The sequence below is a fragment of the Prorops nasuta genome, unplaced genomic scaffold (assembly GCF_024137725.1).
Source record: "Prorops nasuta isolate Cenicafe-Biocafe unplaced genomic scaffold, Cenicafe_Pnas_1.2 PNAS00014, whole genome shotgun sequence".
NCBI classification, from domain to species: domain Eukaryota; kingdom Metazoa; phylum Arthropoda; class Insecta; order Hymenoptera; family Bethylidae; genus Prorops; species Prorops nasuta.
The window spans coordinates 5,496,453-5,510,314 of record NW_027116811.1 but is presented as its reverse complement, the minus strand read 5'-3'; the positions used below and the strand labels follow the sequence as shown (position 1 = coordinate 5,510,314).

Below are 13,862 nucleotides of genomic sequence, written 5' to 3'. Positions count from 1 at the left end.
AAAAAAGGACCCTGAGAGAGGAAGAAACTACATTCGAAAGCAGAGCATACCAACATAAAACGAAGCTCTCTAATCCCATTTGTCAAAAATCCAAAGCTCTGTTTGATCAGGGGATTTCACTGCATCTGTCCACGTGGAAATGGAATCAGGCTGCTAGGATTTTCAGGGAGGATAAGAAGTTCGAAAGAGAGGGAGAGAGAGAGAGAATAAAGGGAGGATGTATTAACAAATTAAATAAAACAATGAGAAGTGTGGAAGTGGTCACGAGAAAAAATTCCTCTAGTTTTACAAAGTCTATAAACTTGAGAGAAAAAGAGTAAAAGATTATATACATATTACACACAAAGAGAATTAATAAACTAATACCAAACTAATTAGTTAATAACAAGTAATCAAACTTATTCTTCATCTTCTTGAAACTATCACTGCCTTAAACGTTCTTATTTCAAATAAACAATGATTGATCAAACAAATATTCACTAACATTGATCAGATAATTACTTGGTGCCAAAAATTCCTTGATCAGATATTGGTTTACACCTCTTTATAATTAATAACAGCTAATACATCTCTCTGATTAACGAGTTGGATGGAACGATGATAAGTTTGAAAGTGGTCTCAAGAGAAAGACTCGTCGCGTTTCGTACAGCCTAAGACTGCAAGAGAGAGAGAGAGAGAGAGAGAGGGAGAGAGTAAAGGGGTGGATATATTAACGAGTTGGATCGAACGATGAGAAGTGTGGAAGTGGTCGCTCAAGGAACACTCGTCACGTTCCATGCAGCCTACGAGTCGGTGCAGAAGGTAGTAGTGGACGAGGGACGCATAAATAACGGAAGATGGTGGTGGTGGTGGTGGTAACGGTGGCGGCGGCGGCTTTACGACGCCGGCGACGCTGGGCGTCGAGCAAGGAAAATGAGCGTCGAGGAGAACTCGTAAAGGACCTCCTTGCGGTCATTCAGCTGCCTTCCTTGGCTTCTAAGTACCCTCGCATTTACGACTGCTCGCTGTGTACCATCCAACTCCACCAAATATTTCTTGGATATAGACTCATCTGTCCTTTTCTTCCCTTCGATCACTCTCTCCCTCTGTCTCTCTCTTGGAAAATACGTAATTACGTAATAGAGAGATCCATCCATCTCTTTTCAAGATGCAAATGAAAGTTCAAGGCCAGCTAATATCGGCAAGACTCGTCTCGTGTCTGGGAGAAAGAGAAAACGAGAAGGACTTGGTATTCTGGTGGCATTTTGAGGGGGGAGGGATAAAGATAGTCGAAAGGATGGAGGACAGGGTGGTGGAAGGGGTGACTAAGGGGTGGAAGAGAAAGATAGAGGGGAGAGAGCAACTGCACAGCCTTCTCTCCCTCGCATTACGATCTAATTCAATTTCCAATCAACAGCCAATCAATTGATTCGAATTCGGTATACAGAACGTTCGTGGAACGTTCGGGACTTGCATGCCTATGAGGTGGATACTCGTGCGCACCACGAGGCACGTAGCACGTAAAAGTGGAGAATTAGCCTTTTACGCCTCGTAATTCCCGCCACGAGTCTTTCACAGCCTCCAAAAATCTCATTCCCAACTATTCTTTTCACTCAGGGCCACCTCATTTGTTTGCGATAAGTTGCAACATTTCCTTGGGTCTCTTCGATAAACATTCCAGTGGTCCAATCTCATTGATCCTACAAAAGCAACAAGGTTTGGGTTAATCTTGCTTAAGAATAGAAGAGCAGCATGCTATAAATACAGAATACCAATGCTTGAATAGAAAGGGTGCAACGACCTGTCAGAGATAGGCTGAGTTTAAAAGAGAACAATGATTAAAGTGATGAGGGAATTAATAGGATCAGAGAAGGATGATGAGGAATTTTATGGGATGATATTTTTGGCAAATATGAGAAAAGTGAATGGTGTATTCAGAAGAAACGAGAAGAGATGTTGTACACAAGTGATGGATGATGAGGATTTCTGACCATAACTGTTTTGCTAGTAAATTATTCTGGAATTTGAAATGTTTTTCATTCATTTGCGATTATGAAGGAATATATTCAGTCATGAATACACCGAGATTAGAAAGCAGTAATGGGAATAAATAATGAAGATATTATTGCAGATTTGAATGAAGTAATTAAAGATTTTCATAATGGATATTACTAAGAAATATAAGGGAATAGCACACACACACACACACACACACAGTGCGTTAAGTAAAAAAGAAGAAATATTGTGCAAATGATAGTTCTTGAGGAAGTCTTTAGGCAATAATTGTTTGGCTTATAATTCATATAACAATTATCAAGTATCATAAGTAATTAATGAACCAAGAGCAGAAAGGAATGATAAATTCAAATGATGAAGAAATTAATGCAGATTTAAGTAATTATAAATTTTCACAATGGATATTACTAGAAAATATGAGGGAATTGCACAGTGCGTTAAGTACAAACGAAGAAATATGGTGCAAATGATAGTTCTTGAGGAGGCCTTTAGGCAATAATTGTTTGGCTTATAATTTATATCGAATTTTAATATGAATTATCAAGTATTTTAAGTAATTAATGAACCAAGAGTAGGAAGCAATGAAAAATTCAAATAATGAAGAAATTAATTTAACCTGATACAAATTATTATAAATGTTCACAGTGGATATTATTAGGAAACATAAGAGAAGAGAACGGAGTGTTGAGAAGAAACGAGGAGAGATGATACGAGCGATAGTTTGATGGGGCCTTCTGGCAATAATGGTTTGGCGGGGAGTTGGTCGCGGAATGCGAAACGCTTGTCATCCATTGGGCGATTACGAAACAACATAATCAGCACGCGGTGCTGCTCATGCCACGCATCCAGTGCGTTCTCCTCTCTCCAAATTTCCCTACGTCCCTCAAACCCCGCTCCACCCACAACCTGTTTACGGATGCGCCAAACGGACGTGACGCGTCTACAATCCCGATACGTTCGTTCCATTTCACGCCTCTCGCTGCGAATTCTAATTCTCTCGTCCCTGACAAACGGTCCGCAAGGCCATTGAAAACATTTCCACATTTGGTTGAATATTTCAAGAAAAAAAAATACAAAGTTTGATGTTCGAAAAATTCAAGAAATCGAGAAGTGTTCGATAATTCGGTGGATCCTGTGAATGAGGAGAGATTTGGACAGGAATTCGGGAGGTAAAAAATTAGCAGGATTTATCCTGCATTTGGTAAGAAAGAGAGGAGGGGAGATAGATAGAGTGGGTGGAGATGAAGGAGATGCTGCATAATGCAGAGGAGCGACGAGTTCAGGCAGCAAATGTTGGACGCTAATACATCTTGATGATAGATAGGGAGCATGTGTTTGGTCTTCGCAATGAGACCAGACGAAGAGGGAAGCTCATGGTATAGCAGAGGCGTTGTTCCGGAGAGGACGATGGGTGGTCGAAGAAAATGTAACTGGAACTCGAGGAGAACAGCAGGAACGAGAGTTCGAAGAGGCAAGGATCGACCTGAAACAGGAAGAAACGCGATAGAGAAGGTGAAATAGGGATAAAACTAATGGAAAGAGAAGAAAAGAAAATAAGACTGGTGGGGAGAATAAGTGGAATAAGGGAAGGAAAATATGTGGAAGAGGAAGAAGCTGAATGGGGATGGAGCTAAAGTTGAGGTAGAAATAGAGGAGGGGGAGGAAGCGAGAGGGTAAGAGAGGGTGGTGGAGGTAGCTGGATCTCGGGGGTGGAAGCCCAGGGGTTGACTGCGCTCGTCGAGGTAGCGTTGCAATGCCGAGCACGTCGCCGTCAGACGAGCGTACGTGCGACACGACTACGCTTTTACGCCGCCATCCTCCCCTCCCCCCCCCCCTCTTCCTCCCGTCACACCCCAAACCAACTTCCGGTCCCTCGCCCCAACCATTCCCCTCAACTAGCTACATCTGTTCTTATCTGGCTCAAAAACTCAATCGAAAAATTCCAAATTCGACCTAAAATCCATTTCTATCCTTGGACAATTAATTATACAAAAATTCGATGCTGAATAAACAAGAGGCTAAAAGAAATATCATTTCTATGGACTTTTAAATTTTCAGCAGAGAACCATGGATTTTAACTCAATGATGACTCTTGATCGACATATAGAAATTTGTCTTCTTCTAGATTCTTTAAGAAGAATTAATTTTGAGCTATTCCAGAGGATTCTTGAAATTTCGTTGTTGAAGAGGTACTAGTGCTGCTATCTTCTAAACTGTGGGACTGACTAGTTTGTGAATTTCTTTCTCCATAATCAGTAAAGCAGAATATAGTGTGATTCTGGAGTTGCCGAATGGTTTCTATGTTATCGACTGGAGATGAGGACGATGCTGAAAAGAGCCTTTACCGTGATGCTGTTAATTTGGTCGCCGAGTAACTGAGGCTGGTCCAAGGTCACCTCGTACGAAAGGAACTTTTCCCGAATGGTGCTGAGCTCTTTGTGGAAAGCAGCCAATTCTCTGTGAAGGGCAGTTGCCTTTTGTGTCTCCTGCATCCTAGCCGACAAGGATTCCCAACGCTCGACCATACCTGAAAACAGCAAATATTATTAGAAGAAAATCATAAAACTCCACTTTGTGAAAGCTTATGAAATCATTACACAGTTTCCACTGTTGGCATGAATTACTTGTTTATACAGCAAAAGGAAAGTGAAACTAAAGTAGGAGAAATACTTTCACTGTAATCTTATCGAGAATATTCACGTGTGCAATGGACTATCGTGTAAAATTATCTTGTTGATTTATTTAAACGCTCCACTTATAGCTGCCAACTGTTAGTAAACGTTTCATAAATGGGTGTAAACAACTATGAAACTAACGAAGAGTACTCTTGGACGAAAATAGAAAGTGACAATTCTAAGATTAACGATAAGGCTTCAATTTACATAACTACTTAAACGTAGATCGATCAAGGTTACACTAAAAACTGTTTTGACGTTTAGACACTGTTAAACTTAGTATTTTTGGTTAATGAAAAGCAGCAGCCAAAACTTGACGTGACGAGTTTGTTGGCTGGCGAAATGAAACTGGTCTGCAGTGGCAAAGTCAGCTGACCAGACCTGAATAAGCGCGAAACGGATTGATGCGAACGTTTTCCTAACGGTCCTGCGCTACACAAGAGCTCAAACGAGTCTGGGAGGCTCTTGGTAGGAATGCCTGATTCACTGGAGAGATACGACTGTTCCACGAACATTAATTATTCATTAGACTATCGTAATTTCTTGCAATCCAATAGAAATTCTCTTCTTTTGTCAAATCCTCGTTTTAATTTAGATCCATCCTATTTGTAAAATTAAGAAATTCATAGTTAATTACTATGTACTTTATAGTTTATTATATTTGAAAAAAAAAAACTATATTCTTCCTAGTCAATTAAATCCTAAGGAATACTTGCTTATCGTGGGATTCTATTATTTTGCATCGATGCAATTGGTTTCCATTAAGCAGCATCTTATAAGGAGCGAACGAATCGGACACGGAGCGTTAAACTCCAATCACCGCCTACGTAATTTACCCACGCCTGTTATGCCAAGGTTATGCCCCCGGGGGTGCTTCGTTAAGTGGACGTAAGGAAATAATTGATGTTTTCCAATTAAAAGAATCCAGGAAAAATGTTGAGGGAAATAATAAAACTAATAATAATAATAAACCAACCGCGAATTTGCCTGGCGTATTTTTCACTCCTAACGGAAATTCCTGTCGGCTCGAGGAAAGCATTGAGCAATCTCAGATTTTCCCTGCACGTGCATTCGATCTCCGCCTAAAAAAGAGATTTAATTAATCGATAAAGCTGATTGCGGAGAATCAATTATTGGATCTAAACACGCCAAGGGAGAGGTCAATACGTACGTGGTGTTCTTCTGGCGCAGTACCGTTAGATCTTAAAAATCGGTTCTCGGAAAAAGCAAGCTGGGCCTGAGACTTGTCCAAGACGTTACGTAAGTTGTCCACGTCACTATCGCTGTCTTCCGTAGTGTCTATTACTTCCTACAACATAACCAATCAACAGCCATTAATAATACTCCTCACTATCCTCAATATTATGCCCCACACGCACACGCAAGCATACAGCAAAAGACACAAAAGAAAAGAACAATCGATTGAGTCAACGTAAGAAATTCTTTATTTCCGTTCTACAGAACTTACAAATGTACTATCTAAGAAGGAAAATAGCCTCTATAATACGCGAACTGGATGGAATTAAATCTGAGCTGCATTTTGAGCCAGATTTTGTGCTAGTATAAGAACGATCCAATTGAAACTATTGGTAAGTTTTATGGCACTGAGGGAAACTTTGGTGTAATAATTTTAGGAAGTAATAATTTCTATGGTGGTGTGCATATGGGGCTGCTAAAGGAAAAATAACGACAGTTGATCAAGAATAATGAGAAGAATGGAACGTACATGGCGTTTCTTGTTTTTTGGCATCTGCGGTGAGCTTGCTGGAATAACACCCATGCTCGAAGCGCAATCCGATTGACTATCCAAAAAGTTTCTGTAATCATCGCCAAATTCCAATAATCGACGAGCCGTTTCCACATCTGCAGCCTCACTGTACGTCTCGCTCATGTATTTTTCCTGTCAATCGTTTAATTTCAGCATTAAATCACTATTTACTCATTAGTATAATTACGAGAAAAGCATATAAAACTGATTTTATCACTTTGATTCCATAACAGCAACGGAGGACGACTAATTAATTGCAGTAATTGTATCTTATCGAAAGTTGATTGGACAATACCTGATAATTATCCCAAGCTTGCTCGGAGAATGAATTATTGCCAAGGCTATTCATCTCCACATCGCTGTCAACGTTGAATTGTCTGTTGCATAATTCTTTGCTATTGAAAACGTTGTCTAGCAGAAGACTGTCGCCATACTTGTGACCTTTCACGCAAACCCGTTCCTCCTCGTCAGTTTCCGAGCTGGAGATCGCACTGGTTTTTTTCACGTTGACGTTATTGTGTAACCAAAATGGTGGAGCTGGATCGCTGACTATCATCCTTTCGACTGACATTTGCTGAGGAGCCGAACAACCAGAGAACGAGCCAGATTTTACCAGTGTCGACTTTTCTTTGCTCAACCTTCGAGCGTTCGTTTTCCTCGGTGAGCTTGGATTGTTACTGGCGTCGCTGCCTCCGGAATTGTTCATCTGTACTCCTTCTGAACTTGACTCGCTTTTGCGACCCTGAAAGATTTTTTTCACAATTAATATTATGGTGAATTCAATAACAATGTACATTCTAAAATAAAAATTTCGTTTCATCAATCCCTCTCACCAAATTCCTACGACGAAGTCTGCTCTTTTTCTTCCTCAGCAGACTGTTCCTAGCTACTCTGCCATCACATCCACCAACGGATTCCTCCAGCAATGTTGACGTTGAATTGAAAGAATTTTTAGAATGACTGCAATGATTCATATGAATTTTTTGAGTGCCTACTTCTCTTTGTGTCTTAGCAGATAATTAAAGGGAAATTTCAACAATGACTCACGAAACATCAAGCGAAGATTTTGTAGGCGGGCCTGTTACGAGCTGATGCAACGCCGTCTCCGAAATTGAAAATTGTGAAATGGTGTCATTGACCTGGCTCATAGAGGAATTGGCGCCTATTTGAGAAATACAGGAGACGCTCCATGGACGTTGGTTGCTTTTTTGTTTACTCCTCATGACCACCTTAGGCGTGCTGCTATCCAGTTCATTGATCAACGTCTTGTCAGGATCCTCAAAATTTTCTCTGGAAGTTGAATTGGAGGTGAAGGAAGTGTTGCATCTTCTGTACGTAGCCACACTGCTCAGTGGTTCCTCGGATGTTTCAGATTGACGTTCCAAATCGGAATCCTCGGTTGTGTATTCACCGCTGGCATCGCAGCTGTCCAGAGGTTGCAGCCAATACTGAAAACATTGAGGTAACGTTAAAAAAGAGGTGTTTAACAGGGAACTAGTTAAGACTCGAGTAATTACATGAGACGTGAATTTTGCTTGATAATTGAGAGCCGAGTTGAGTCTAAGCCACTCCTTTATACGAGCATATTTGGCACGATGATTATTGGTGATTCCCTTGTCCTCGAGAATGAGTTGGGGAAGGCTGGACGATACGCTCACAGGATTCTCCTCCCTAACAAGTTTTTCCACTTCCTTTATCAATCTTTGGATACTAGTCTTGCTATCTCTCGACTCGTCGTCGCTGTCTTTCTTATCTCCCACGTTTTCCTGCAATTCCTTTCCAGCTCCACGCTGGTCAACTTCCTCCACTTCCCCTACCATCTTCGTCCCTTCGCCATTAATGTTTCCAGTTTCACGCTCGTTATCCCCAATCTTAGCCTCAACGCTTATCCGCTGTCCCTCGTTAAGATCCGGCACAATGCCACGTTCCACTTTGTCCACTTTATCTGGACTGCCAGGAATTTCTGGCTGCTCGTTATTGTTTCGCACGAAGCGAATATTCTCGGTACGTTGGAAGCTCGTTGTCTCGCCAAAGTCCAGACGGACCACCACGTTCTTTCGCTTCTGCGAGGAAGTCACGTATCCACTGCTGGCAGTGTAGGTCCACTCATCCTCCGACGAATCCTCCTGAACACTCGATGACTCTGCAGCAGCACACCTGTCAGCCTCAGAGTCAGTGTCCAAGTGTTTGAAGTAAAACGTAGCACAATTTCTGGATTTTCTGTCGGATCTACAATAAAATTACATTCTTTCATTAATCTCGCACTCTCCACATCCACATTTACAATAACATTAAAAAAACAACACAGAGACTAACGTATTAAAAGATGCAGCTTCTTCAGCGATTCTACGACGTTTGGGGTTCTCATTGGTGTTGACCAGATCTTCCTTAGGGACGTTTGTTTCGTGGATACCGTCGATCTGATCGATCGGCTGCGTGGTGTCAGGCGTCGGTGGCATCTCAACGTCGACTTGCAGCACTCCCAGGGAACGAGCCTTGGCCTCCTGATCGCCCTCCCCCACCGTGCAACCAAGATTAGTGGGAATGCCAAGCGACGACTCGCAGTCTACGTCCATCGCACACAGCTGACATAATTCATCCTAGAAGAGAAAGCCCATGGAATCAATTCAACCAATCCAATTCACTCTTCCACTATGTATCTATCTAAACGACTCCTATCAATACGATTGCCTTATCGTATCTAGGCGGATATTATTATTCATCCTCGTCGAATCTGCACTGCTCATGGTGGCTATACGTTAAGCTCCAAGCTAATTCTGGTCGTATCAAAGATAGCTTATCTCCCTTATCAGAATCTTCTACGTATACCACACCAGACGATGGATCATTTTGAAATCAATTCCACTGCAAAAAAGGGAGTACAGACTTATCGGTTTTACCTCAAAGTAAAAACCGTCGTCGACGAATCGGTTCTCGGAGGACGATGCGTCACTGTCCGAGAAGGAGACTCTGCGTTTCAATTCTCGTCTGGGACGTCTGCTGACGGTTCTTCCTGGGTCAGGACACAAGCGATCCCGAGAGCCTCTCAGGTTCAATCGTGGTTGCTTCGTCACTGGTTCCTCGTCGCTCTCACTGCTGCTGTTATTGTTACTGCCGGCTCGACTCGCTGCGTTCTGCAAATCAATTTTTCTTATCAGATAAAGCTCTCGATAAATATTAAGCATGCTTTGTTTGGAAATTTCATTAGTGAATTTTTAATCTAGGTCTTTTTTAGTGCGCGTTTGATCTTCAGGAGGGAATTGAGTGTGTTCTTACCTTAGCTACTCGTGATACCAGAGTTTCCAGGTGACATTGCCATTCGAGGGAGCGAAGGAACAAAAGGTGCCAACGTCTTTCGAGCAAACTGGCGATTTTCAATGGGGAGCCCTGATATTTTTCATGTTTTCCGTCCAATTCCTTCCTATCCCGTTCCTTCTCTCGTTGTTGCACCACTCGTTCGCTCAATTTTACCACCGAACTCACGATTCGACCATGTGCTTCTATGTCTCGTTGTAGTATCTGCGAAAAATGTAATCTTGTTAGTCGAGATATCACTTTACGTTACATGACTTATCTAGAGATTTTTATATAGTAATTTTTTAAATAATTAAATTTCGAGAAAACGACACTTTTGGCCTTAAAAAATGGGTTTTTAGTGGAAGTCAAGAGTTCTAGTACTGTTCATGGTTTAGTCAATTAGTATTCTACACAATGCAAATAATTTCAAAGAGTTCTGAGGTGTAAAGTCTCCTAGTAATTTTTTAATATTCTACACAATGCAAATAGTTCCTAACAGTTCTGAGGTGTAAAGCCTGCCAGTAATTTTTTAAACAATTAAATTTCAAGAAGACGACACTTTTGGCCTTAAAAATGGGTTTTTAGTGGAAGCCAAGAGTTCTAGCGCTGTTCATGGTCTAGTCACTTAATATTATATACAATGCGAATAGTTCCCAAGAGTTCAGAAGTGTAAAGAATATTTCAAGTTTAACCCTTTGCACTCCACTGTCCCCTCCGAAGGGACATGATTCTCTCTGTACGATAACAGCGGAGTGCAAAGGGTTAAACAAGGGATAGTGACTGTTTTGTTATCCAGAATGAGATGAGATATTTAAAAATGAGAAAAAGGAAGATGCAGAAATTTGGATTTTTGAGAGTAGGCCAATTTAGTAGAAATTAGAGAAAATTTCAAAGTTCTTTCAAACTGTGCTATAAAAGGGTCTCATGACATTTTTGCTATGCAAGACGAACTACAGTTTTTAAACACAAAAGAAACCATATCAAGAGAGTTCGAGTTTCGAATTAAAGCGAGTCATTAAAAGATGCAGAAAATTTCGACGATTAAATTGTTTTCTAGAAACTGAAACTGTTTCATAAAAAGGTCTGGTGATACGAGAGAGTTCGAGTTTCGAATTAAAGCGAATCATTAAAAAATGCAGAAAATTTCGACGGTTGAATTGTTTTGTAGAAACTAGGACTGCTCTATAAAAGGGGCCAGTGAGATTTTTGCTACGAGGAACGAGCTGCGGTTTTTGCGATATGCGGATGGATTACGGAATGCTATTGGATTACGATTTCGATCCGCCGATCACTCGATAGTGCTGCCAATATTACGTTACTCGTGATCGAGGATGATCCTACTTTAATCGATACAGCTGCAAAAAGCGCGTAGCACGGATTCATCCTATTAGTTAAATCATTCGATTGCATCGAATTGCATCAAGCCATAAAAAGAGCAGGAGAAATCGCTCGCTCGTCTTTCCAAATGGAGAATAAACCAAGATTTGACACTGTTCCAAATATCTAAACTGTTCTCGTGATCGAGACTGAATTTCAAGCGAGAATCGATCTTTGAGAATCTGCATGTAAAAATTGATTCTAAGGGTCAATTCGACCAAGTAGGCTAGAGCCCAAGTCAGACTTAAGTTGGTATAGTTAATGTGACGGGGACTATACCAATTTAAGTCAGACTTGGGCTCTAGCCTACTTGGTCGAATTGACCCTAAGAGCGACTGTACAATTTTGTGGTTATAATTATAAAAATTAATATATTTTATGGGTTTTGGAGAAAAATTGTAATATTTATGAGTTTTGGAGAAAAAGTCAAATGTTGTGTGTTAGGTGTGTGTTGAGTATTCAAGATAAATTAAATAAATTTATTTTTTTTAAATCAAATCATAAAAAACCAGGAGAAACCGCTCGCTCGTCTTTCCAAATGGAGCATAAAACAAGATTTGACACTGTTCCAAATATCTAAACGGTTCTCATAATGGAGGCTGAAATTCAAGCGAGAATCGAACTTTGAAAATCGTAATGTAAACATTAATTCCAAGAGAGACTGTAAAAAGTCTTGTGATAATTAATTCTAAAAATTAAAATATTTTGTGTTTTGTTGTGTTTGTGGGTTTTGAAAAAAAACTAAATAAATAAATTTTTTTTACAGTGTATAATTGGTGTTTCTCAATTAAATTTTTGAAATATATTATTGTAAAGTAACTTTTGGGTAGACAGAATATAATTACAACATTCATTTATATGGTTTTGTTAAAAATTTATTAGTTCGCATACTGTATTTGTATAATTTAATCTATCACCGTCACTGATATCGTGTTCCAACAAAAATAGATTTTCCAGGTTTGCTTCGGGGTTTCTCGATTATCTTCGATACAAAGATTAGTGATTTGATATTTTAAATTCCTGTTTTTTTTTTTATGATTATTTAATTAGAAATCTAATAAATATGCTGTATTCCGATAACTCAATCGACAACTATCGCTGTGATTTCACGTTTCCATAAAAATAGATTTACTCGGTTTTGCTCCAAAGTTCCTCATTTATATTTTACACGAAGGCTAGTGCTCCAATTTCTTTATGTCTTTTTTTTTAAAACACTTATTCAATTTAAAACCTAATAAATTGCTATATTTCAATAATTAAATCAAAACTCATTACTATAGTTTCACATTTTCATAAAAAGAGATTTACTCGGTTTTGTGCTCGAAAGCTCTAATTTATGTTTTACACAAAGATTAGTGCTCCAGTTTCATTATTTCTATTTTTTAAACACTTATTCGATTTATAACCTCATAAATTGCTATATTTTAATAAAAATAAATATATTCGGTTTTGCTCGAATGCTCTAATTTATTTTTCACCCAAAGATTATGCTCCAGTTTCTTTTTTAATTAAAACTCTAACAAGACTATGACGATATAACGAAAGCATAAGCTTTCCAATGAGCACACACATAGGCTCTAATAGAATTAGAATTTTCCGGTCGAGTTAAAGTTTGCGGAAAAGTCGGTGAGTGAAACGGGCCGTCGTTTCCAAAAATAGTTTTTTGTTTCTGCGAGCTGTACGCTTCACGCTTTGGGGACCATGCGTGTACCTTTAGACAAGATCTACACGACCGGAACCGGTCAGCCTGAACACATCGGAGATAAGCAAACTTTATTGCAGGCCACTGGTAATTCGACTCTCACTGTAATATGTAAATACACGCCTACGCACCTATTCTCTTGCTCTCTTTCTCTTTATTATATTTTATCTCGTATATATATGCATATGGTATCTCATTGTAAAAGTTCCAATTAGACGTGTTAAAAATATATTCTATATATTATTTATGAACTTTGACTTGGTTAAGCAAATAGTAAATAATTTCAATGATTTATGTCGTTGGAAATAATGATTAATTTATATATTTGACAAGAGATATTGTTCCACTCACAACTTTCATTCGTATTATCATAACTACTCTCTTTCTCTTTATTGTATTTTATCTCATATATATATATATATATAGTATCTCATTTTAAAAGTTTCAATTAGACGTGTCAAAAATTATATCTATATATTATTTATGAACATTGAGTTGGCAAGGCAAATAGTAAATAATTTCAATGATTTATGTCGTTGGAAATAATGATTAATTTATATATATGACAAGAAATATTGTTCCACTCACAACTTTCATTCGTATTATTTTTGTAACGAGATATTAATATTCTTCGTTAAAATTGAAGTAGTACTCTTTTTAAACGATATTTATTATTGAAATTTTTGTAGGAACACTGTATGTGTATGTGTGAACTACTTAATATTTATCTTTAATATTAAAGTGTCTTTTTTCTTTTTAAAGAAAAGATAGAGAAAAATGTTTCAAACAAAAGTTGTAGAGTTCCAAGTGTTATAAACAGTGAAAATTAAGATTTAACCTTGGCTGATTTAGCCAAGGTCATCGATGATTTACTTTAATGGAAAACAATGTGTTTTTTTAAATATTTTTGTAGCTTATCTCAACATCGAATAGGTTTGCAAATTTAAAAATTAAGGACTCTATTTATATTTATGCTGAATTTCTCTGATCCCCTCCCCTCTTTGACCCACAAAGCTAAAATATGAGAAAAAGATAGCAATAAACAAAT

General features: G+C 38.9%; 1 protein-coding gene across 5 annotated transcripts in view; it reads right to left on the bottom strand.

Annotated features, from left to right (window-relative positions):
- klar (klarsicht) overlaps positions 1-13,862 on the bottom strand; it is a 45,022-nt gene that overhangs the window by 11,067 nt on the left and 20,093 nt on the right. For 2 of the 5 annotated variants that reach the window (XM_066735001.1, XM_066735003.1), the window contains 10 exons: positions 9,715-9,957; positions 9,339-9,572; positions 8,755-9,038; positions 7,486-8,667; positions 7,272-7,398; positions 6,734-7,180; positions 6,397-6,570; positions 5,842-5,979; positions 5,647-5,752; positions 4,341-4,522 (listed from right to left, as the gene is read on the bottom strand). In XM_066735001.1, coding sequence (XP_066591098.1) covers positions 4,341-4,522; positions 5,647-5,752; positions 5,842-5,979; positions 6,397-6,570; positions 6,734-7,180; positions 7,272-7,398; positions 7,486-8,667; positions 8,755-9,038; positions 9,339-9,572; positions 9,715-9,957 — 3,117 coding nt within the window. Of the gene's footprint in view, positions 1-60; positions 1,680-2,205; positions 3,479-4,340; positions 4,523-5,646; positions 5,753-5,841; positions 5,980-6,396; positions 6,571-6,733; positions 7,181-7,271; positions 7,399-7,485; positions 8,668-8,754; positions 9,039-9,338; positions 9,573-9,714; positions 9,958-13,862 lie in introns of those variants that run through there. The other 3 variants (XM_066735002.1, XM_066735005.1, XM_066735004.1) reach the window with 3 other exon arrangements.